Below are 19,126 nucleotides of genomic sequence, written 5' to 3'. Positions count from 1 at the left end.
TAAGTTTACGTCGTAAGTTTACGTCGTAAGTTTACGTCGTAAGTTTACGTCGTAAGTTTACGTCGTAAGTTTACGTCACAAGGTACCCATTAATTAAAAAATTCTTTTGACATAATATTTGCTGGATAAAATGCTCAATGAAAGTTTTACTGACTTCCTCAATACATGATATATCCTTTCTTAGTATTTGCGATCACAAATATATATTGATTTTATCATTTAAGAAGTAAAGCTTGAGATATATATATATATTTTTTCAAAATATTTCATACAATTAAAAAATAAAAATACAAAGAAACGATTTCAAATACAAAGAAATGTTTTCATAAAATAAAATTAAAAAAAATTGATTTTTACAAACAGACAGGGACTTAAAGAAGATATGGATGACCAAAGTCATAACAATCTTTTCATAGAACTCCTATTTTGGCTTTTAACAAGTTTAAACTAAAATAAAATTGTTAAAAAAAAGTTATATAAAACTCCGTTAAAATATGAAAAAATAAGCATCTCCGTTAAATTAATTTAAATAAAAAGTAAAACATAATATAAAAAATTAAGTGTAACAAAAAGATTTATCAAAGTGGTTTGCATATCAAATTTCAAAGCTTTCATTTGATTTTATTCAAAGTTCCTTTTTTTATATAAAACTTAAATGAAGGTACTAATTACACCATGTTGAAATGGATATTCTTAAAGCTGTTTCATATCTGGGCCCTAGTTATGTTATACTGAACTCTTTTTTTTTAGTTAATTTACGAGGCAGTGTAAATGTGAGCCTCTTATTAGATCTTAGAGAATAGTTATTGTTTGGATTTATTTTAAACTTTGTTTCAAAGTTATTTGGTGTAAGATTGGGTGAAGATTATTTTTTAAAGTCTGTTCATCTCAAATACATTCATCATTTTCATTTCTTTCAGTAATAGATTTGCATGCTCAAATCTATTTTTTCGGTATATAATTCTGCTGGCATGATTTTGCACACTAAATATCTTTTTAAGCTTAGCAGGTGGTGTGGTAGCCCACACATTGTTGCCTTAATAAATGTAGCTATTAATCAGGCTAAAGTATATTAATTTAAGACTTTAAGTATTTATGAATCGGCTAATTCTGCACATTATGCCAATTGTTTTGGTTATTTTTGGTTCAATGTATTTTATGAAAGGAATCCAAGATAAGCTTTTATTTAAAAAAAACTCATAGGTATTTTAAAAAATCCTGCTTTTTAATTTGTTTATCATTTATACAGAGAGCTGGTAATTTACGTGGCAGATTTTCTTTTTGTATTTTTTTTATAAAACAATGAATATTGAGATTAATTTGTGTTTATTGAGAGTTTGTTAGCTCTAAACCATTTATTTACTTTCATCAATTCAATATTCGTAACTCCATATAGCTGATTAATATCATTATTGGACATAAATAAATTACTATCATCAGCATACATCATTGAATTTAATTTTGCAGATACATTGCAAAAGTCGTTCATATAAATTAGAAATAGGAGTGGGCTGAGGATTGAACCTTGTGGAACTCCACACATAATGTTTAATCTATCATAATCTGGACTGACTATATTCTGTTTTTGGTAAGTAAGGTAACATTTCAACCGACTAAATGTTTTGTTTGTTACACAATAGTAATTTAACTTTTCTAAAAGTACGAAAGGTTTTCTAAAAAAGGTTAGTTTGCCAACTAACTCAAAAATTGCATGCTCAGTTGAAGACTTTTTTATTTTTTGCAAAATGACTATTAATTCTATTATACATAACGCGTTCAAATATTTTTGAGAAAACGGATAATATGAATCTAGGTCTATAATTTGAGAAATCAAAACTATGATTGCCTTAAGAAATCGGGTAAACTTTAGCTACTTTTAATACATAAGGAAATATGCCTTCATTTATTGAAAGTTTAAGAATATAGAACAATCTTTTGTTGATGTTTATTTTTGTTTAAAACTGCTATATTAGCTGATATTTCATAAAAACCCGGAGATTTATTTATTTTTAAAGATTTGAAAGCATCCTTAATTTCTTTTACCATTATTTCGCTGTCAAATAATAAATTATTATTAGATGAACTTAAGTAGGTGTTAAATGAATCAATTGGAGGTTCGGTTTTAGTTGCTAAATTTAGACCAACGTTAGTAAAGTAATTATTAACCTCTTTTGAGATTTGCGTGGGCAGTGAATATTAATATCATTAATAGTGAAAGGAAGTGATGAACTACTTTTATAACAATCCATTACATTGTTAAATACATTCCATAGTTTTTATATATCAAATTTACATTCAGTTATTTTTTTACTATTAAATTGTTTTTTATGCATTTTTGAGTAAGCATTGATAAAAGCATTTATAGTTTTTGTATTTTTTTTCGTTTTCAATACTCCTATTTTAATGAAATTTGCTATAGAGTTTTTGTTTTCTTTTCGAACATTTTACGAGAGGTTTATTCATCCAAGGGTTAGCAATTGTTTTCGTTATTATTTCGCTTTTATTTTATTTTTATTTCGTTTTTTATTATTCTATAAACCAATTTCAAGTGACGTATAAGCAAAATGTAAACAATGAGCGCGCAGATACTGGCAGGCAAAACAAAATTAAAATAGCGGTTTAACATTTACTTTTACTTGATAAACATAACTATTTAAAATATTAAAATCAATTATCAATAAGTAAAAAACGAATATTTCAAATCCAATGGAAGTAAATCCACAAAATTTCAATGAAAGTGTTTGGAAGAAAGACATTACAAAGTTGCCTGACATACTTGGAGAGACGCTTTAATTTTTCTCATAGACACTCCTAGTGAGTTTACAAAAGAAAATACCAAAGCATATAAATCATTGAAGGCATATAAAACATATTTTTTGTGTGGCCATGTGCAGGATTGTTGGTATGCTCCCAGCATCAACGAAGATTATTATTTTATAAAAACTAAGGTTATGTTTTATTTTTTCATTTATTACTTTGTTTGAGACAACAATTACAAGTTCCATAGTTGAAATAAACATAATCAGTTATTAATTCTGTCTGCATAGACATGTCTGCAAAAAATTTACTGCATACACAGCTGCATTTTTATATACATATATGTATATGTGGGTATATATATTATATATTGGTTTTAAACTAATTTGTTTGCTCTTAATTTTAGTATATTAGTAGCAAAGCGATTTTGTTCACTATCACTGTCAAATAACTTAGTTACGCTATATAGAGTAGGAGAAATTAAATAAACATTTCATTACATCCAACTTTTTTATAATTCAAAAAATAAATCTTAAACTTTGAGAACTCCATTTTAGAGTATAGCAAAGTTGACAAAAATTTGATTATATAGAAATAACTTTTCATATTTTACTGCAAATAGGTGTTATCTTTATTTAAGTTCTTCCAAGCCAGCGAGTCAGCATAAAAAGTTCCATGTATGATGTATGGGTTTGTCTTCACAAAGATGGGTGGGTTAAAAAAAGCAGCTGCACTTGTCCAGTGGGACTAGGTTCAGCTTGCTCACATATTGCAGCTCTACTTTTTAAACTTGAGGCTGCTGTACACCACCGTTTAAATAGAGAAGATGCGTCAACAAGTCAGCTTTGTTAATGGAAATCCTCTAAGTGCAGTGTTAATGCAGCACCACTAAGTGTTATGAATTTTAGAAAAAATAAAAAAAGAGGATAGTTACCCTCAATTAATGAGCTTGTATTAAAAAAAAAAAAAAAAAAGTATAAGAGCATCAACTATGTTTAAATTAAATGGGAATTATTTATATATTTACCCATCATTTTGCATATCAGTGAGCGACTTTAACACCTTACGCCAATCCAATCCTAAATCTGTTATATTTACCAGCATAGATAGTAATAGCCATCATAAATCAAGTGATACTGAGTCAGGTTCTAAAGATGAGATGAATTGTTTACCAGAACCTATAACTAGCTTGTTTGATCCTACTTGCAAAGATCTATCTCAGTTTGAGCTTTTAAAACACTCTAAACAACTTTATGAAGACTTTAGTCAAACTTATTTTGAAAAATAATACGATCAACTTGCCAAAGTAACATATCAAGAAAATCTATCATCAGCTTGGCAGGTTCATCGGGCAGGAAGAATTACAGCTTCAATATGTTTTAATGTATTTCACACAAATAAATTTGTTCTCAGTGAATCTCTTATCCAAGAAATCATGCAATATAAAAAAGATTTTTATAGCAAATTTATACAATACGGTAAAAAAATGGAAAATTGTGCCAAAAATACATTTTATGAGGTCCAGTTTTATGTTATGGCTGATATGCCTTTTTTGGGAGCTTCTCCTGATAGAATATTTACCTGTTCTTGTCATGGAAAGGGTGTTTTAGAGATTAAATGCCCATATAACTATAAAAATGATTTTATTACCAGGCAAAGTTAGGAAAAATTTCCCCTTAATAGTAATGGTATAAAATCAAATCACCCTTACTTTTTCCAGATGCAATTACAAATGTTCGTTTGCATAGTTACCTTCGGTGAGTTTTTTATGTGGTCTCCAGTTGAGCAAAACAATTATTTACAGTGTACTGTACAGCGTGATAATGATTTTCTTAAAGTAGTTGTTGATGTTTTGGCTAAATATTTCTTCAATGTTATTTTACCAGATATTGTCAGCAGAAAAAGAGACGAAGACTTTCAACATAGAAAACAGTGTTGTTTTTGCATGAAATCTGAATTTGGTCTCATGATTTCATGCAGTAATGCAAGTTGTTCCAAAAAATGGTTTCATTACTCATGTGTATATGTTATAAGGAAACCAAGGGGTTCCTGGTTTTGTCCTCAATGCAGGAGTTAATTACTATATTACTTTATTAAAAGTACCATTTAGTGATAACTAATATTTATGTTATGGTTATGTATTCATATTATATTTTTATTAGATATAGTAATATAACACAATAGAAGAATAAAATAAAATTAAATAAAATAAGCTATTTATTACAAACAGTATGCGCCTTTTGATTCTTAATTACCCACTGTAAAATGCCTAAGGCTTGTAACATATTTGCAAAGTAAAGAGCTCTACAACATTATTTGCTGTATGAATCATTAGTTGGGCTCTGTGATGTTAACACAACCCAATGGTTCCTTAGGCTCTTTTATAGATAAAATGAAACTACCCTTAGTTATACATAAATATAGTTTATGTAAAAATTCTTAAGCAAAATGTAAGGAGATTTATCAATAAATTGATAAAGACAGAAAGGTGTGGTTCATTAGGTTGTTTTTTTATCTAACTTAGATTTCATACAATTCTGCAAAACATTGTATCACTTTATAATGCCTTTGTTTAAATTTACAAGGGCCGATATTACAACCGTTATATCATCTAACAGATAAATTTGTCTGATCGGCACGGTGGTTTGTAAAATTCTAAATTATTTGACTCTGCCAATAATGCGTTCAACATGTATTCTGACATTTGGCAGTTGCCTTAAAGTTCCAACTTCTTGTGGACTAAATTGTTGTTTTCCTTCTAAAAATTCTGGAATGTAAAGGTTTGCTCCTTTCTCTGCAAGCTCATCTTTAATAAGGAATCCCCTATCTGCTAAAATGCAATCTCCAAAGTTTATATATTTGAAAAAGCCAGATTGATTTGTTAGCTCCTTGTCCGAAACTCGGCCTCCCCAACCACCAGACAAAAAAGTAATTGCACCTGTTGGACTGATCCCGATTAAGTATTTTACTGTATTGTTTTTATAATTTTTGTGTTTATAATTTGACCATGATTGAGCACGAGTTGCTAGATTTGATGGTCTTTCAATAAAAATCTCATAGCAATCAATTATGCATACACAGTTTCTAAACTTCTTCATAAAACACTCTGGCAGGTTACTTCTTATTACACATTTACTAGGCCATTTTATTAAGGGTTGTAAGCAAATGGCTAGTGCTGGTAACCAATTTCTCAAAACTCTGGATATTACACTTTCACAGACACTAAAACGAAATGCAATATCTTTATTTAACAACACAAGTCGCAAATTTATAAGTATAACTAACAAATGGTTTTCTTTTGATAAACGAGATGAACAAAGCTTTACATCACTTGTCCTTGTTGATAAAGAAAGAATCCATACAAATGTTGCCATATTTGGTAGCCCCGTAAAAAAATTTAAATGAGCATTGTTTTCTTTTATTTTTTCAATGCTGAAAATCAAATCCCTTTTTTTAAGTTCTTCATTTTCTTGTCTTAAAAGATAAACTTCCATGTTCCTATCGCGTAATTCCATGACTAATTTTTGATTTTCCTCTTTTAATAACTCTTCCATGCTCAAATCACATTGGATACCAACACTTTTAAACGACACAGATTCTTCTGTACTATTTCCAGAAAACTTAGATTCTTCAATAGCAATATTTTGTGTGTAGCATTTTTCACTTTCAACATATGCTGATTGTTCATTAAAAATATTATCTCCTGAAAATGTTTTTTGTTTCTTTTCTCGTGATTGGTATCTTTGATATTGCTGCAATCGTTTATGACCTGAACTATTGGGTTTGTACATAAAAACTGAAGGTACATAATCTGGATGATTAGGTTCATTAGATCGTTTACCTATAAATAATATAGAATGAACATTATTATGTTACAATGAAATACCTTTGAGAGAACACATGAATACAAAAAGCTGTATAATGCAAACTAAAGTTGAACTAGTAATCACTTTAAACACTGTTGACTGTATACCTCAAACATTTTTAATAATACTATTTGTGTTAAATTTACCACTGCACTCACACTTAGATATAAATATAAAAGATTATGTTGAATAAAAATGAACAAACCGGAGCTAAAATTGACCTGAAACAAAGTGTTTGCAGCATACACGAGCATTTTTTATCATTTTATCAGGCCAGTTTTCTCTATGAAGAGCATTCAGCCAAAGTTGTCGTCTGTTAAGTTTTTTCATTTGGAATGCGGTAAAAACTTCAAAACTTTGTAAAACTTCTTCTATTTGCACATTCTACTACACAGCAACTATCAGGCATTTTTTTAAATAACTTACAAACGTATCTAGAGCTGTAATTTCAGGTGAAAAAATAATAAAATGCAAGTTTCCTAAATGTTTATTGCAGAATGTTTATATTTTTTGCCTGCCAGTTTAGTGCGCATGTCCACTGGATTGAATATTTTGTAAACATTTTAAATTAGTCTATATATATATATATATATATATATATATATATATATATATATATATATATATATATATATATATATATATATATATATATATATATATATATATATATATATATATATATATATATATATATGTATATATATATATATATATATATACATATATATTTAAAAGGCTTCACAGTTGCATTTAAAACAAAACAGCCAATAATTACAGTCCTGTTCCCAAAGATACAGAAACTTCTAAAAGGTTTGCTCTTAAAGTTTTTTATTAATGATTTTATTCTGCAACCATCCAAACAGTTAAAGTTAAAATCAAAGTTAAAAACCCTTGATAGCAGGCTGTAAGATAGTTAATATATGTTCTAAAGCCCCAACAGTAGGCTATTTGAGCGTGACTTTGAGAGCTTATTTAAACACACACTCATAGTTTTAAACATGGAAAACATAGCACTCTTTTTCATGTGTTCTTGGTTTTTTCTGTCATCAATAAAAAAAAACTAGTTTGCACAATTTTTAGGCCATAAAGTATTTTTAAATGTAATTAAAAGGTAATGTGCTTTTTATCTGGCTTTTTAGATCTAATACGAACATTATTAAGTATAGCCTAAAATACTAATAAGCTTCAAAAGTAAATTATGATGCTCAATTTATATTTTTGTGAATAATGTACAGCAAATAATTATGTCAAACAAAAAAACTATTAAAAAGGAATGTAAAGCTTCTAGAGCGGGGCTCGAGTTAAGCGTATCGCGATTGCGAATCGCGATTGCTTTTCACACCTTCGCGATTAGTTTTTTCTTAAAAAAATATTTCCGCGATTTTGCTTGTTTTTTTGTTGTTGTTTTTTGTTAATTTTTTTTCTAAGTTATCTTTTTTTTGTGGTCATTCTTAAAACGTAAAATTTTGTCTTTTTATTCGTAAAGGTCATAAAGTACGTCGCGCTAAATTTATTTTTTGAATAGAAGTATTTATTTTGCGCGGAAATTTTATTCAACATAAAGTGCTTTTGAATTTAAATTACTTTAAATCTCTGCGTGGAATATTGTTTTAAAGTTATATTCAGTTTGATTTACCGAATGATTAAAGTACACCACAGTAAATTTACCTTTACTTTTAAACTAAATCAAAACAACCAGTTAAGTTACTAAAGTAACTTATAGTTACTCAACTATTAAATTTACTTAATATACTCGCAAAATTCAGCTATATAAATGTATCCATTTACCAGGTCTATAAGTATGAAATGAGCGTTTTGTTTTCAAAATAAAACACTATTTCCTAATGGAAAAGTAAAAAATATTTTATACAAAGTATTTGCCATTGCTTTCTACACATTTTGACCATCTTTCTGGCAATTTGTGGATACCATGCCAATAAAACTGACTGTTTTTTGAGGCAAACCATTCGGAGACCCATTTTTCGACTTCTTCGTAGAAATTGAAGTGTTGGTCATTCAATGCGTGTCCTATCGATGAAAACAAATGGTAGTTGAAAGGAGCCAAGTCTGGTGAATACGGCGGGTGAGGTAACTCTTTCTAGCAAAGTGATGTTATCGTTTCCTTGACCGCTTTTGCTGTATGACTCGGAGCATTATCATGCAACAAAATTACCTTTCCGTGTCTTCTGGCCCATTCTAATCGTTTTTCGACCAATGTATCGTTCAAATTGATCATTTGTTGTCGGTAGCGTTGCGTATCAACAGTTTCGTCAGGAGTTTAAGAAGTTCATGGTACACCACTCTCTTCTGGTCCGACCAAACACAGAGTATTGTCTTTTTTCCAAACCGATCAGGCTTTGCAGTTGATGTTGATGCTTCTTCTGGATTTACCCATGATCTTTTGCGTTTGGGATTAAAATAAATTCATTTTTCATCACGAGTCACAATCCGACGCAATACTGACTTTCTTTCGTGTCGTAACAGCAACATTTCACATGTGGTTTTTCGCTTTTCCATCTGCCTGTCATTCAATTCAAGTGGCACCCATTTCCCACACTTTTGGATCTTTCCCATAGCTTTTAAACGGTCAGAAATTGCTGGTTGTGAAACATTTGGCATTTCTGCTATTTATTTTTGACTTAAAGTGTCATCTTCATCCAATATTGCTTGCAATTCTGTGTCTTCAAACTTTTTTAGTGGTCTTTCACGTTCTTCATTTCGCACATCAAAATCATTATCTCTGAACCGTTGAAACCATCTTTTGCATGTTGTTTTCGATAGAACATGATGACCATAAGCTTCGACAAGCAATCGCACACCATATCATTCCGCACACTGATCGAAATCATCAAATAAAAACTTTTTTCGCAAGTGACTTAGCTCCTTTCTTTATCTAATTAACTTAGTACTAATTCCGGTTTAATTGAAAATGAACTATAATGTTAATTGTTAATATAATCATCTCTTACTCATTAAAAACCAATTATTATATTATTTCTCAATATAATTATCGCTCACTCAATTCAATTTAGCTCACTCACTTTAACATGTCAACTAAAAAAACAAAAGCATTCCAGAAACACGATATACTAGCCACATTAACTGATATGAAAGAAAGTAAAACATCTCTGAGAAAAGCTACACTCAAACATTGCGTTCCAATCTCAATGCTCAAAGATCGCAAAAATAACAACAACAAAGGCTAAAATGGCTCAGGTACAACAACGGTACTCTCAAATGAAACAGAAAGATTTATGGTGCATGCGTTCCAATTACTTGGTTATTGGGGTTATGGTTTAACCCGAAATAAAATCCTAGAATTTGTATGCGGCTACCTTAACACGAAGATCAATTGCGCTTATTCAAAAATGGCAGACCTGATAAAGTCTGGGTTTATGCCTTTATGAAAAGATGGTCAAAAGAAACTTCAACAAGAAAAGCGGATAACTTAGCATCTAAAAGAATTGCTTCTTATACTCCAGAAATTATTGATTGTTATTTTGAATTCGTCGTCAAGCAATATGAACAGACTGGCATAACTTCTGGGTCGCATATTTGGAATTGTGATTAAACAGATTTTTTGGGTGATTAAGGCAAAGCAACCTTTGGGTGATTAAGGCAAAACAACAAGACGTGCATTTAACTTACTGGCAACAATGAAAAAGTTCGTTATACTGTAAACATTTGCTGCATGCTGATGGGCATTTTGCATCACCATTTGTGATATACAAAGCCTAAAAAAACTTTCGTCCTGACTGGGCAAGAGGTGGTCCAGTTGACACCAAATATTCAATTTCAAAATCAGGTTAAATGGAACACAATACGTTTATTGAATGGCTGGAAAAAGTATTTATAGCTGAAACTGAGCAAATTGGTAGTATTCATATTTTAGTATTAGATGGGCATACAAATCACATAACTTTGGAAGCGGTATTGCTGTGCAAAAAACACAATATAATCTTGATTTGTCTTCAAGAACATTCTTCACATATTCTACAACCATTGGATAGAGGTGTCTATTGTCATGTCAAACAAGCATGGAAAGAAATTCTTACAAAGTAGTACAAAGACTCGAAATGTAAAAACTTAAATAAACAAAATTTTCCACCGTTGCTCAAACTGTACAAGAGTGATAAATGTTTTTCACGCTTGCATGCAATCGCTGGTTTCGAGTAACGGGTGATGCGGAAGTTATCGGACAAATCCTAATTTCATTATTTGAGCATAATAATTAGTTTTTGTGGTTTCATGCGTAGGCATAAACGTTCTATAAAATATAAACTTTATTATTTGAAACACAATTATTTAAAATGAGGTTAAATGCAGCTGAACGAGAATCTTTTTGAAAGCGACTAAAAATGTTTTTTGTAAATAAACCTAATATAAAAAAAAAAAAAATTGTAAATCATTTTGAAAAGGAAGGATTTGCTCGAAGTACAATATATGATAACCTAAAAAGACTTGAAACTGTTCAATCGTTTTCTGATAGAAAGCACCCTGGTAGTTCGACATCCTGGACTAGAGAAAAAAATGCCAAACTAACAAGACTTGTCAACAATCGAAAAGGGGTCAGTCAGAGAAAAATAGGTATTAAATTCGGTGTAAATCAATCGACAATTGGTCGTCAGTTAAAATTAAATGAATAATAAATATAGAAAACGTGAAAAGACTCTAAAATACACAATAGAACAACAAATAAAGGCAAAGAAAAGAAACAGGAAACTAGTTAACCAACTCGACGATGACGAAAAATACTTTTGCTTTGCATGGGACAACATGCCTGGAAATTCTGGATACTACACATACAACAAAAAGACATGCCCAGAAAATGTTCGTTTTATAGGAAAAGAGAAATTTCCAAAAAAATTATTAATGTGGATAGCCATATCTGACCGTGGTATGTCCGAGCCATTGTTTCGCACTTCCAAGGCTGTAGCGATCAATTCATCAATCTATATTAATGAATGTTTAGAAAAACGACTTCTTCCATTTATTCACAAGTATCATGGATACTTTAACTATTTATTTTGGCCAGATTTAGCAAGTTCTCATTATTCTAAAGATTCTCTAAATTGGATGGACCAATATGTCTATTACGTTGATAAAGAATCCAATCCCCCAAATGTGCCTCAAGCACGACCAATTGAAAATTTTTGGGGACATTTGGCACAGAAGGTTTACGAGGGAGATTGGCAAGCTTCAACAGAGCAAGTTTTGATTGATCGCATTAAACTAAAACTACAAGAAATTGATTTAAACTTTTTACAGTCGCATATGAAAGGCGTCAGAGCAAAATTGAGATCAATTGCAGATGGTGGTGTTTTTTCATATAAAAAATAATGTATTTTTATTAAAAGATAAATGCTTTATTTAAAAAAAGTATAATAGTAGTTTGTTTTTTTATTTATAAATAAGTTATTGACGTTTTTATTTTGTCCGATAACTTCCGCATCACCCGTTACACTGTCTTATTTCCACTTAATAAAAACAACATAAAGCATAAGGCATTAGCAATCACACAAACGTTTAATCCGCCTTCATCAACTTTAACAGTCTCGGCAGCACCTACACCATCTTGCTCAGACACAGTTCCGTCATCTTCAACAGCCACCGCAGCACCTACCCCAACTACACACTAATTACCATCTTTCTTAACTACACCAGCTTCAAGTTTTGATAGGTATCAAGTATGTGTTGAGCGTTGCAAAAACAGTATCGAGATAGAGTTGAAGCAGTTTTTTCAAGCCAGAAATAAATTGCATGTTAAGAAATCGAAGTAGTGCAACATGTCAAAACTTGGCGGAAAATGTATTACCGGAGAAAATGTGATCGAGTTCCTCAAACAAAAAGATAAAGAAAAAGCAATAAAGGAAGCCATAAAAGTTGCTAAACTTAACCTAAAGCGTAGACTCTCTATGCCAAGTACTCAAATGCCTGAGCATAACAATGCTGAGCAACCTCAGCATAACAATAATGAAGAACAAGTACCAGCAGCCAAACGATTAAAAGTTGCAAAATGTAAAAAGTGTAGAGTATAGTTACACACAGAAATGTTGCAATGCGAGAATTCGATGTGTCAGGAACGGTTGTGCAAAGCAACATGTTTACCAAAGAAATATGTAAATGGAATTAAATTTTTTTGTTGCAAAAAATGTAAAAACTTTAATATAGTTTTTTAAATATAAGTTGTATTAAAAAAAAAGATAAAAAAAAGGTAAAATTTAAAAAATTCAATATTTTCTCAAGTGTGCGGTTTTGTCAGAATGTCGCTTAAAACCGCACAATTTTTTTTTCTTTATATTTAATATTTTCGATATTTTTATTATTATTTTTTTAACATATATTTATATTATCTTATCTAGTTTTTTATTACCTATCTAATTAAAAAAAAATGAAAAATAAAAAAAGTTATTTAATTTTTATTGATAAGTGTGCGGTTTGACCCGGTTTTACTCTATATATTAGGTATGTCTAAAATTTATTCAAAATGTTTTTTTTCTTTATGTGAAATACGTTAGAAGTATTATTAACATAATCATAAATAATTTCAACAATTTTTATTAAAACGCAACATTGTTTAGGGGTCGCGCAATCGAAGCTACTCTCGAGTCCTTAATACAAGGGAAGGGGAGGACGTTTATTAATTTTTGGAAAAAAGTATAACTATATCAGCATATTAATGTCAGCATATTAATGTCAGCATATTAATGTTAGCATATTAAATTCTATTGAAATTATGAAAAAATAGCTGTTTAAAAATGCGCATTTGATCGCAAGCCAAACAAGAATTAAATAGTTTTATGTGTGTTAAGTAAAAAATATTAGTTTTAATTTATAAACTGAAATTTTTTATAAAAAATACTTATATTGTAACGTTAAAAATTAACCTCCACCCCCCCCCGTCCTTTTTATAACTAAAATTTGAATTAAACTTAAGTCATTTGTTTTATAGGGATGTGGAGTCCCAAAAAAGACTTCGGGTTTGAAAATCACAAAAAGATTACTTCATCCTAGTTTCTATTCAAGAGCAATGCAAAAAAAAGTTATGGACAACTAACGAGAATAAAATTAAAGCTTTTAGTTTAGAAGAACGATTAATTTTGGAATCCGAAGTATTTTTTAGGTATAATGGAGAAGAAATCCGGGCTTAAAAGCATCAAGTTCTCAATTAATAAATCTCATGAATTTTTGTTTACAGCACATCATACATCAACCAACATGTTTAGAGCTTGTGTACCAATTTCAATGTTAATCGAAATAATCCAAAAACAGCTTTAATTGGTGCAATAGAAGATCCAAAATAGAGTAACTTATGCAGTTGAAACCATTTCTTCTGCTATATGGTGGCGACTAGATAGATAAAGTACTTAAAAGTACTTTATCTATCTAGTTGCCAACTTTGTAAACTTACATTCAGACATCTTTTAATAGTGACAATTTCATCTTTCAAATTGTCACAGTTTACATTTTTTTATCATAACATATTCCCAATATTTTCCAAATAACATTTCCAAGTATGTAGTTTTTTTTTTTACAGATTGAGCTATACACTGAGCATTTTCACGTTGCAGTTTTCAAAAGTCAAAAGCTTTGAATATTCTCCATTTGTCTATTCGTTCCTTATTTTGATTAGTATAACAAATAGGTTTAAATATTTTGTCATTAAAATGTTCAATAAAATAAAAAATCTTTATTCCTTATAATTTGTTTATACACTGCGACCATTTTCTATAAAAGCATGTAGAATTTAGCGGATTTACAGTGCTACAGTGGTAATAAAATTGTTCTAACGGTACTTTTGAATAAGTATATGTAAGAAAATAATGATTCATTATGCATCTGATTAGTAATTGTCTTGATTGTATTAAAATAATTAAATTTTAAATATTCAACTGGCAATTTTCTATAGACGCACTAAAGTTTTGACGAGTTTTGTTGAAAATTTCTGATATTCTGTAGTATTTTTTATTTTGTGAGTCGAAATTAAGTTGAACTTAACCAAACGCCGAAAGGAAAGGTCCTTACCGATATTGAAAAAGGTCAAATATTGGCTTATCATCGAAAAGAAGTTCCAAATCGAGAAATTGATAGAATATTGACGAGATCAGATCACGTTATCCGTATTTTCTTGAAAAATCTAACAGATTATGCAACAATAAGAGGAAACCAAAGAAATCTAAGGTTTCAGGCCGTGAAAAACGCAGAATTGTTCGACTCGCATCAAATTCATCAAAAAGTTTGGAAACAATTAAGTCAGATTTGGGTGAAAATTTTTGCAAGGAGACAATTAGGAAAGTTTTTAAAGACAGCCCACACATTGTACGATCAAAAATGAATAAAGCACCAAATTTGAAGCCCGTTTACAAACAGAAACGGATGGAATTCGCCCGCAAAAACATGGCACGCAATTGGGAACAAGTAAGAAATTTTCGATTAAATTCTCATGAATATGTAAGATGTCTAAATAGCTGAATATTTTTGTTTTCAATACCAGGTGATTTTTTCGGAAAAGAAAAAGTTTAATCTTGATGGGCCTGATGGTTTTAGTGGCTACCGGCGTGATTTGAGGAAAAAACCCAAATATTTTTTGACAAGGAATTTCCGTGGTGGATCTTTGATGGTTTGGCTTGGATTTTGTGCAACAAGAAAATTAAATTTAGCATTTACATCTTGCAAAATGAAAAGTTCTGAATAAATTGATGTGCTAAAATTATGTTTGATTCCCAACAAGACAACGCCAGCATTCACACTAGTAACGATTCTAAAGCTTGGTTTGAAGCTAAAAAAATCGAGCAAATTTTTGAAACGTGTTTCTATTTGGTATGCTTCAGTAACTGTTTATCTATCTTTACCTTTTTTCAAATAAATTTGTTCATTTTCCACTTCCATTTTCATAAAATCTATGACATCAGCTAATAATTTTTAAAGTGAACATTTTTTTAAGTTTTTGCTATTGAAATGCAATAGTAGGTAAAATATAAATGCATCTTTAATTAACTGAGTTGACAACTACTACATGGACATTAAAACATTTATAAGAAGGACCACTTGTTGTATTCGTTGGTAAAAAATGATTGATCTACAGAAAAATCAACTTCAAAACTAAATTCGGTTTAGCTTATCTAGTTTATAAAATACCTCTATGACATTATTCAAAACCATATTTTTTACTGATTTTTTATTCATTGTAAATTAATACATACATTTATTACTATTATTAGGTGTCTTCCATGAAGCTCATACACAGGTATGGGGGTTGTGGAGCTTACCCAAAAAATATACGAAATACAAAAATATTCGTTTTGGGAAAGTAAAGGGGTTAATTTTTGTGATGCGTACGTACGCAAAGGAGGGGGGGGATTAAAGCCATATAGGTGTGTACAAGGGAAAAAGGGTTCTAAATCAGTTGTTATACGGAGTACGCACTCTATGAATGCCCCTTTATTTAAAAAAAAATTTTACTCGCAAAAACAGTTTTTGTGCTGTGTAATGTAATGGTTATCATTGGAAGTCTCAAAGTTAAACATGCACCTCTGTATCCAACCAGAGGCAATTCTACAAATGAAATAAGAGGAAGAAGATGAATCCCTAAAAGTACCGACTGGCAAAACATCACTCAACTGAAATGTGTCAAAAACCTGACAACCTGACACTAACTTTAAAATTACCTTCTTTTAGGAGTGTCGCACCCCCTACACTCACCTTCTTACCCCGTAAAATCGCCTCTGTATCCAACTACATTTTGTGTTTACTACACATAATATTATACTATTTATAATAATACTATAATAATACTATAATATGTTTTGTACTATTGTCTATAAAAGTTTAAAAGCATTTCATTGAATAATGAGAATGTTATGAAAACATTTTTGTTTGAAAAAGCAACTATGGTCATTTATTCAACTTTTTACTCTTAATGATTTTTTTTTACATTATTATAGAAAAGCTTTGTTTGTAGCATTATGGATTTTTAACTGCCTCGTTAGGTCAATGCATTCTGCATCTATTTTATCTTGTAACGTCTTTGTTAGTAATTCAGTTCAACCTGAGTTTTTAGGTTTAGCAAATGGTCTTGGATTGTCTTTTGCATCAATAGGAAGGTGCTAATACTTTTATAAAATTTTTGAAATCTTTTATAATTCTAATTTTGTCGCTGATTTAAATTGTTTTAAAGATCCGAAAAAATAGCTTTTGAAATATAAACTTGTGTTTTACTTTTAACAATCAGTAATTTTTGGTCAAGCGTACTCGTGGTCAATGAGGAATTTGAAAAATTAACTTACTTTACACAAAGCTGTTTATTTTCCAGTTAACGAATATTTTGCTTTTACTTTGATATCTGTTTCTACGTTATTTGTTTTATCCCTCGGTACCAATCTTCCAAAAAGCATTCATAAAAAGTTTTGCTCCCCTTCTCTCTCTTAAGAACATGAAATGGAAAAGAAAGTAAAAGTTTGAAGTGTGCTAACAGAGATTTTAATTCTAAATTGTAAAAATAATCGAATAAATTATTTAATATTTTTGCTAAATAAATTTCTTATTCTGTTTTCATGTTTTTGCTTCTGTATGCATATCTTACTGATATAACCGTATGAACATCAAAAAAACTCGATCATTTGTTCCTTTCAACTCGACTCTCCAGCCCTAAACTTGAACTACTCCTCTTCTATACCTGATTTATATTCATTAATAAATTTCAAATTTCACGTCATAATATTTTAATGTTTAAAAGTTATAAACATGCAAAGTGTATAACCCCCTAATTTTGAGGGGTTTGAACTTTACCGCGATCATAATTTTTAAACACTAAAATATTATTGGATAAAATTTGAAATTTATCGATGAATATAAATTTAGTTTAGAATAGTGAAGATACCCTAATAATTTAGACCAGTTTGTAAAGAAAATTAACATTGTATTCCTTAAAGGCTAGAAATATATTTCGATTTTATCTCTTTAATTATTAAATTATTTCTTTGACTAACGACGCATAACAATATTTTTACAAATAAAATTTTTTTTCAAATTTTTCGTTGCATATTTTTAAATTAAAAAGTTAGGAAGAATTAAACAAGAAGACGGCAACTGCAATTTTGCAATATCGCGACGTTAGAACCATCTTGTTTTATCTCTAAAAAAATTAAGATTTTAAAATTTTGGAATAGTTTTGCGCTATGTTGTTCTGTTCTATTTTATATAAAAACATTTGTAACTTTTAATACAGAGTTGCATGCCATATTACATTGTTCTATGTCCTAAATAAACAAATTTGAAAATATTATCTTATTGTATCTTTGATCAGCCAATCATGTATTTACAATTACATAGTTGTACGGAACAAAACAAAAAAAAGGCCTCGATATTTGCTATTTGCCAACTATACTCATAAATTGCTATCTGAAATACAACATGTACAAATATGCCAACTAAAATGCATATATAACAGGGAGGTGTGGGGGAGAACACCCACTACACTCCCCGTTTGGGACGGTCCTGGTAGAAATAATTTTGTTGTTTTTGTTATTTTCAAAATAACAACTAAAAATCAATCACTTATATCACTTTATAAAGCGAATACAAAGTTAGGATCAGGAGCAAACAGTTATTTAACTGACAAAAACGTGACGACCTACAAATATTCACTACAAATTTGATAAAATGTGTAACATATTACTCGTACATGAATAATAATAATATCAGTAATATTAGAATAATGATAAAAAAAGCAAAATAAAAATAAACAAAGAAAAAAACAATAACACTGAAAATAATTAAAAAAAGGCACTTAAAAAAAATAATAATAATAAACAGTCTCTTAAATAGAACGATAACAATTCAATAACAAGAACATTAGCAACAGCATGTTATTTAAGAAAAAAGGCAAAAACAACTCGAGTTTTACAGGTATAAAGGATAAGGTCAAAACTATATGAAAAATAATTACTGAGATAAATAACACAGCAAAAGCTTTACTTATTATTTTTATCTTGGATAAAAATAAAAGTCAAAGTCAAGGATTGATTTATTTTATATATTTTTAAGTGTCTCCTAGCTAATGAAATGCCTGATCTTAGCCAACAATCCATTTGAACAGATGAATTAAAGCGCAGAATGCTTCAGTTGGTGTATGAAGGTTTTCATCTAACATTACTGCTAAATACTTTATTTGACTAAAAAAATTAACTTTTGGCCACTGATTCTGAAATGTAGTTTTTTATGATGTTGTACAGAGTGTAGTTTAAATAGAATTATTTCGGTTTTTTTTACCATTTAGGGATATTTATTTTTCAGTTATTAAGACATTAGTGTCATTAGCAAAATGTTTTTGAGAACTTAGTGCATGTGTTTAGGTCATTAATGTAGATAACAAAATGGAAAGGGCCAAGACTGGAACCTTGGGGAACACCTACAGATGAGAACAAATTGAGAACGATTCAAGACGTATGACTTTGACAATGAGTGAGCAACTTTTCTGATAATGATGCAACTTTGATTAC

At 29.8% G+C, this 19,126-nt stretch overlaps 3 protein-coding genes across 3 annotated transcripts in view; 2 read left to right on the top strand and 1 right to left on the bottom strand.

Annotated features, from left to right (window-relative positions):
* The first annotated feature begins 2,602 nt into the window (after nucleotides 1-2,602).
* LOC136085812 (aconitate isomerase-like) overlaps nucleotides 2,603-19,126 on the top strand; it is a 31,454-nt gene continuing 14,930 nt past the window's right edge. The window contains exon 1 of the mRNA XM_065807348.1: nucleotides 2,603-2,948. The gene's annotated coding sequence lies outside the window, so the exon portion shown is untranslated. The remainder of the gene's footprint in view (nucleotides 2,949-19,126) is intronic.
* Nucleotides 5,418-6,311, bottom strand: LOC136086163 (uncharacterized). Its single transcript, XM_065808440.1, has one exon. The coding sequence runs from the start codon at nucleotides 6,309-6,311 to the stop codon at nucleotides 5,418-5,420; it is 894 nt and encodes a 297-aa protein (XP_065664512.1).
* Nucleotides 11,265-11,966, top strand: LOC136086162 (uncharacterized). The gene has a single exon (XM_065808439.1). It carries the CDS (start codon nucleotides 11,265-11,267, stop codon nucleotides 11,964-11,966), a length of 702 nt encoding a protein of 233 aa, XP_065664511.1.

The sequence above is a fragment of the Hydra vulgaris genome, chromosome 10 (genome assembly GCF_038396675.1).
Source record: "Hydra vulgaris chromosome 10, alternate assembly HydraT2T_AEP".
NCBI lineage: Eukaryota > Metazoa > Cnidaria > Hydrozoa > Anthoathecata > Hydridae > Hydra > Hydra vulgaris.
This window is presented reverse-complemented; position numbering and strand designations above follow the sequence as displayed.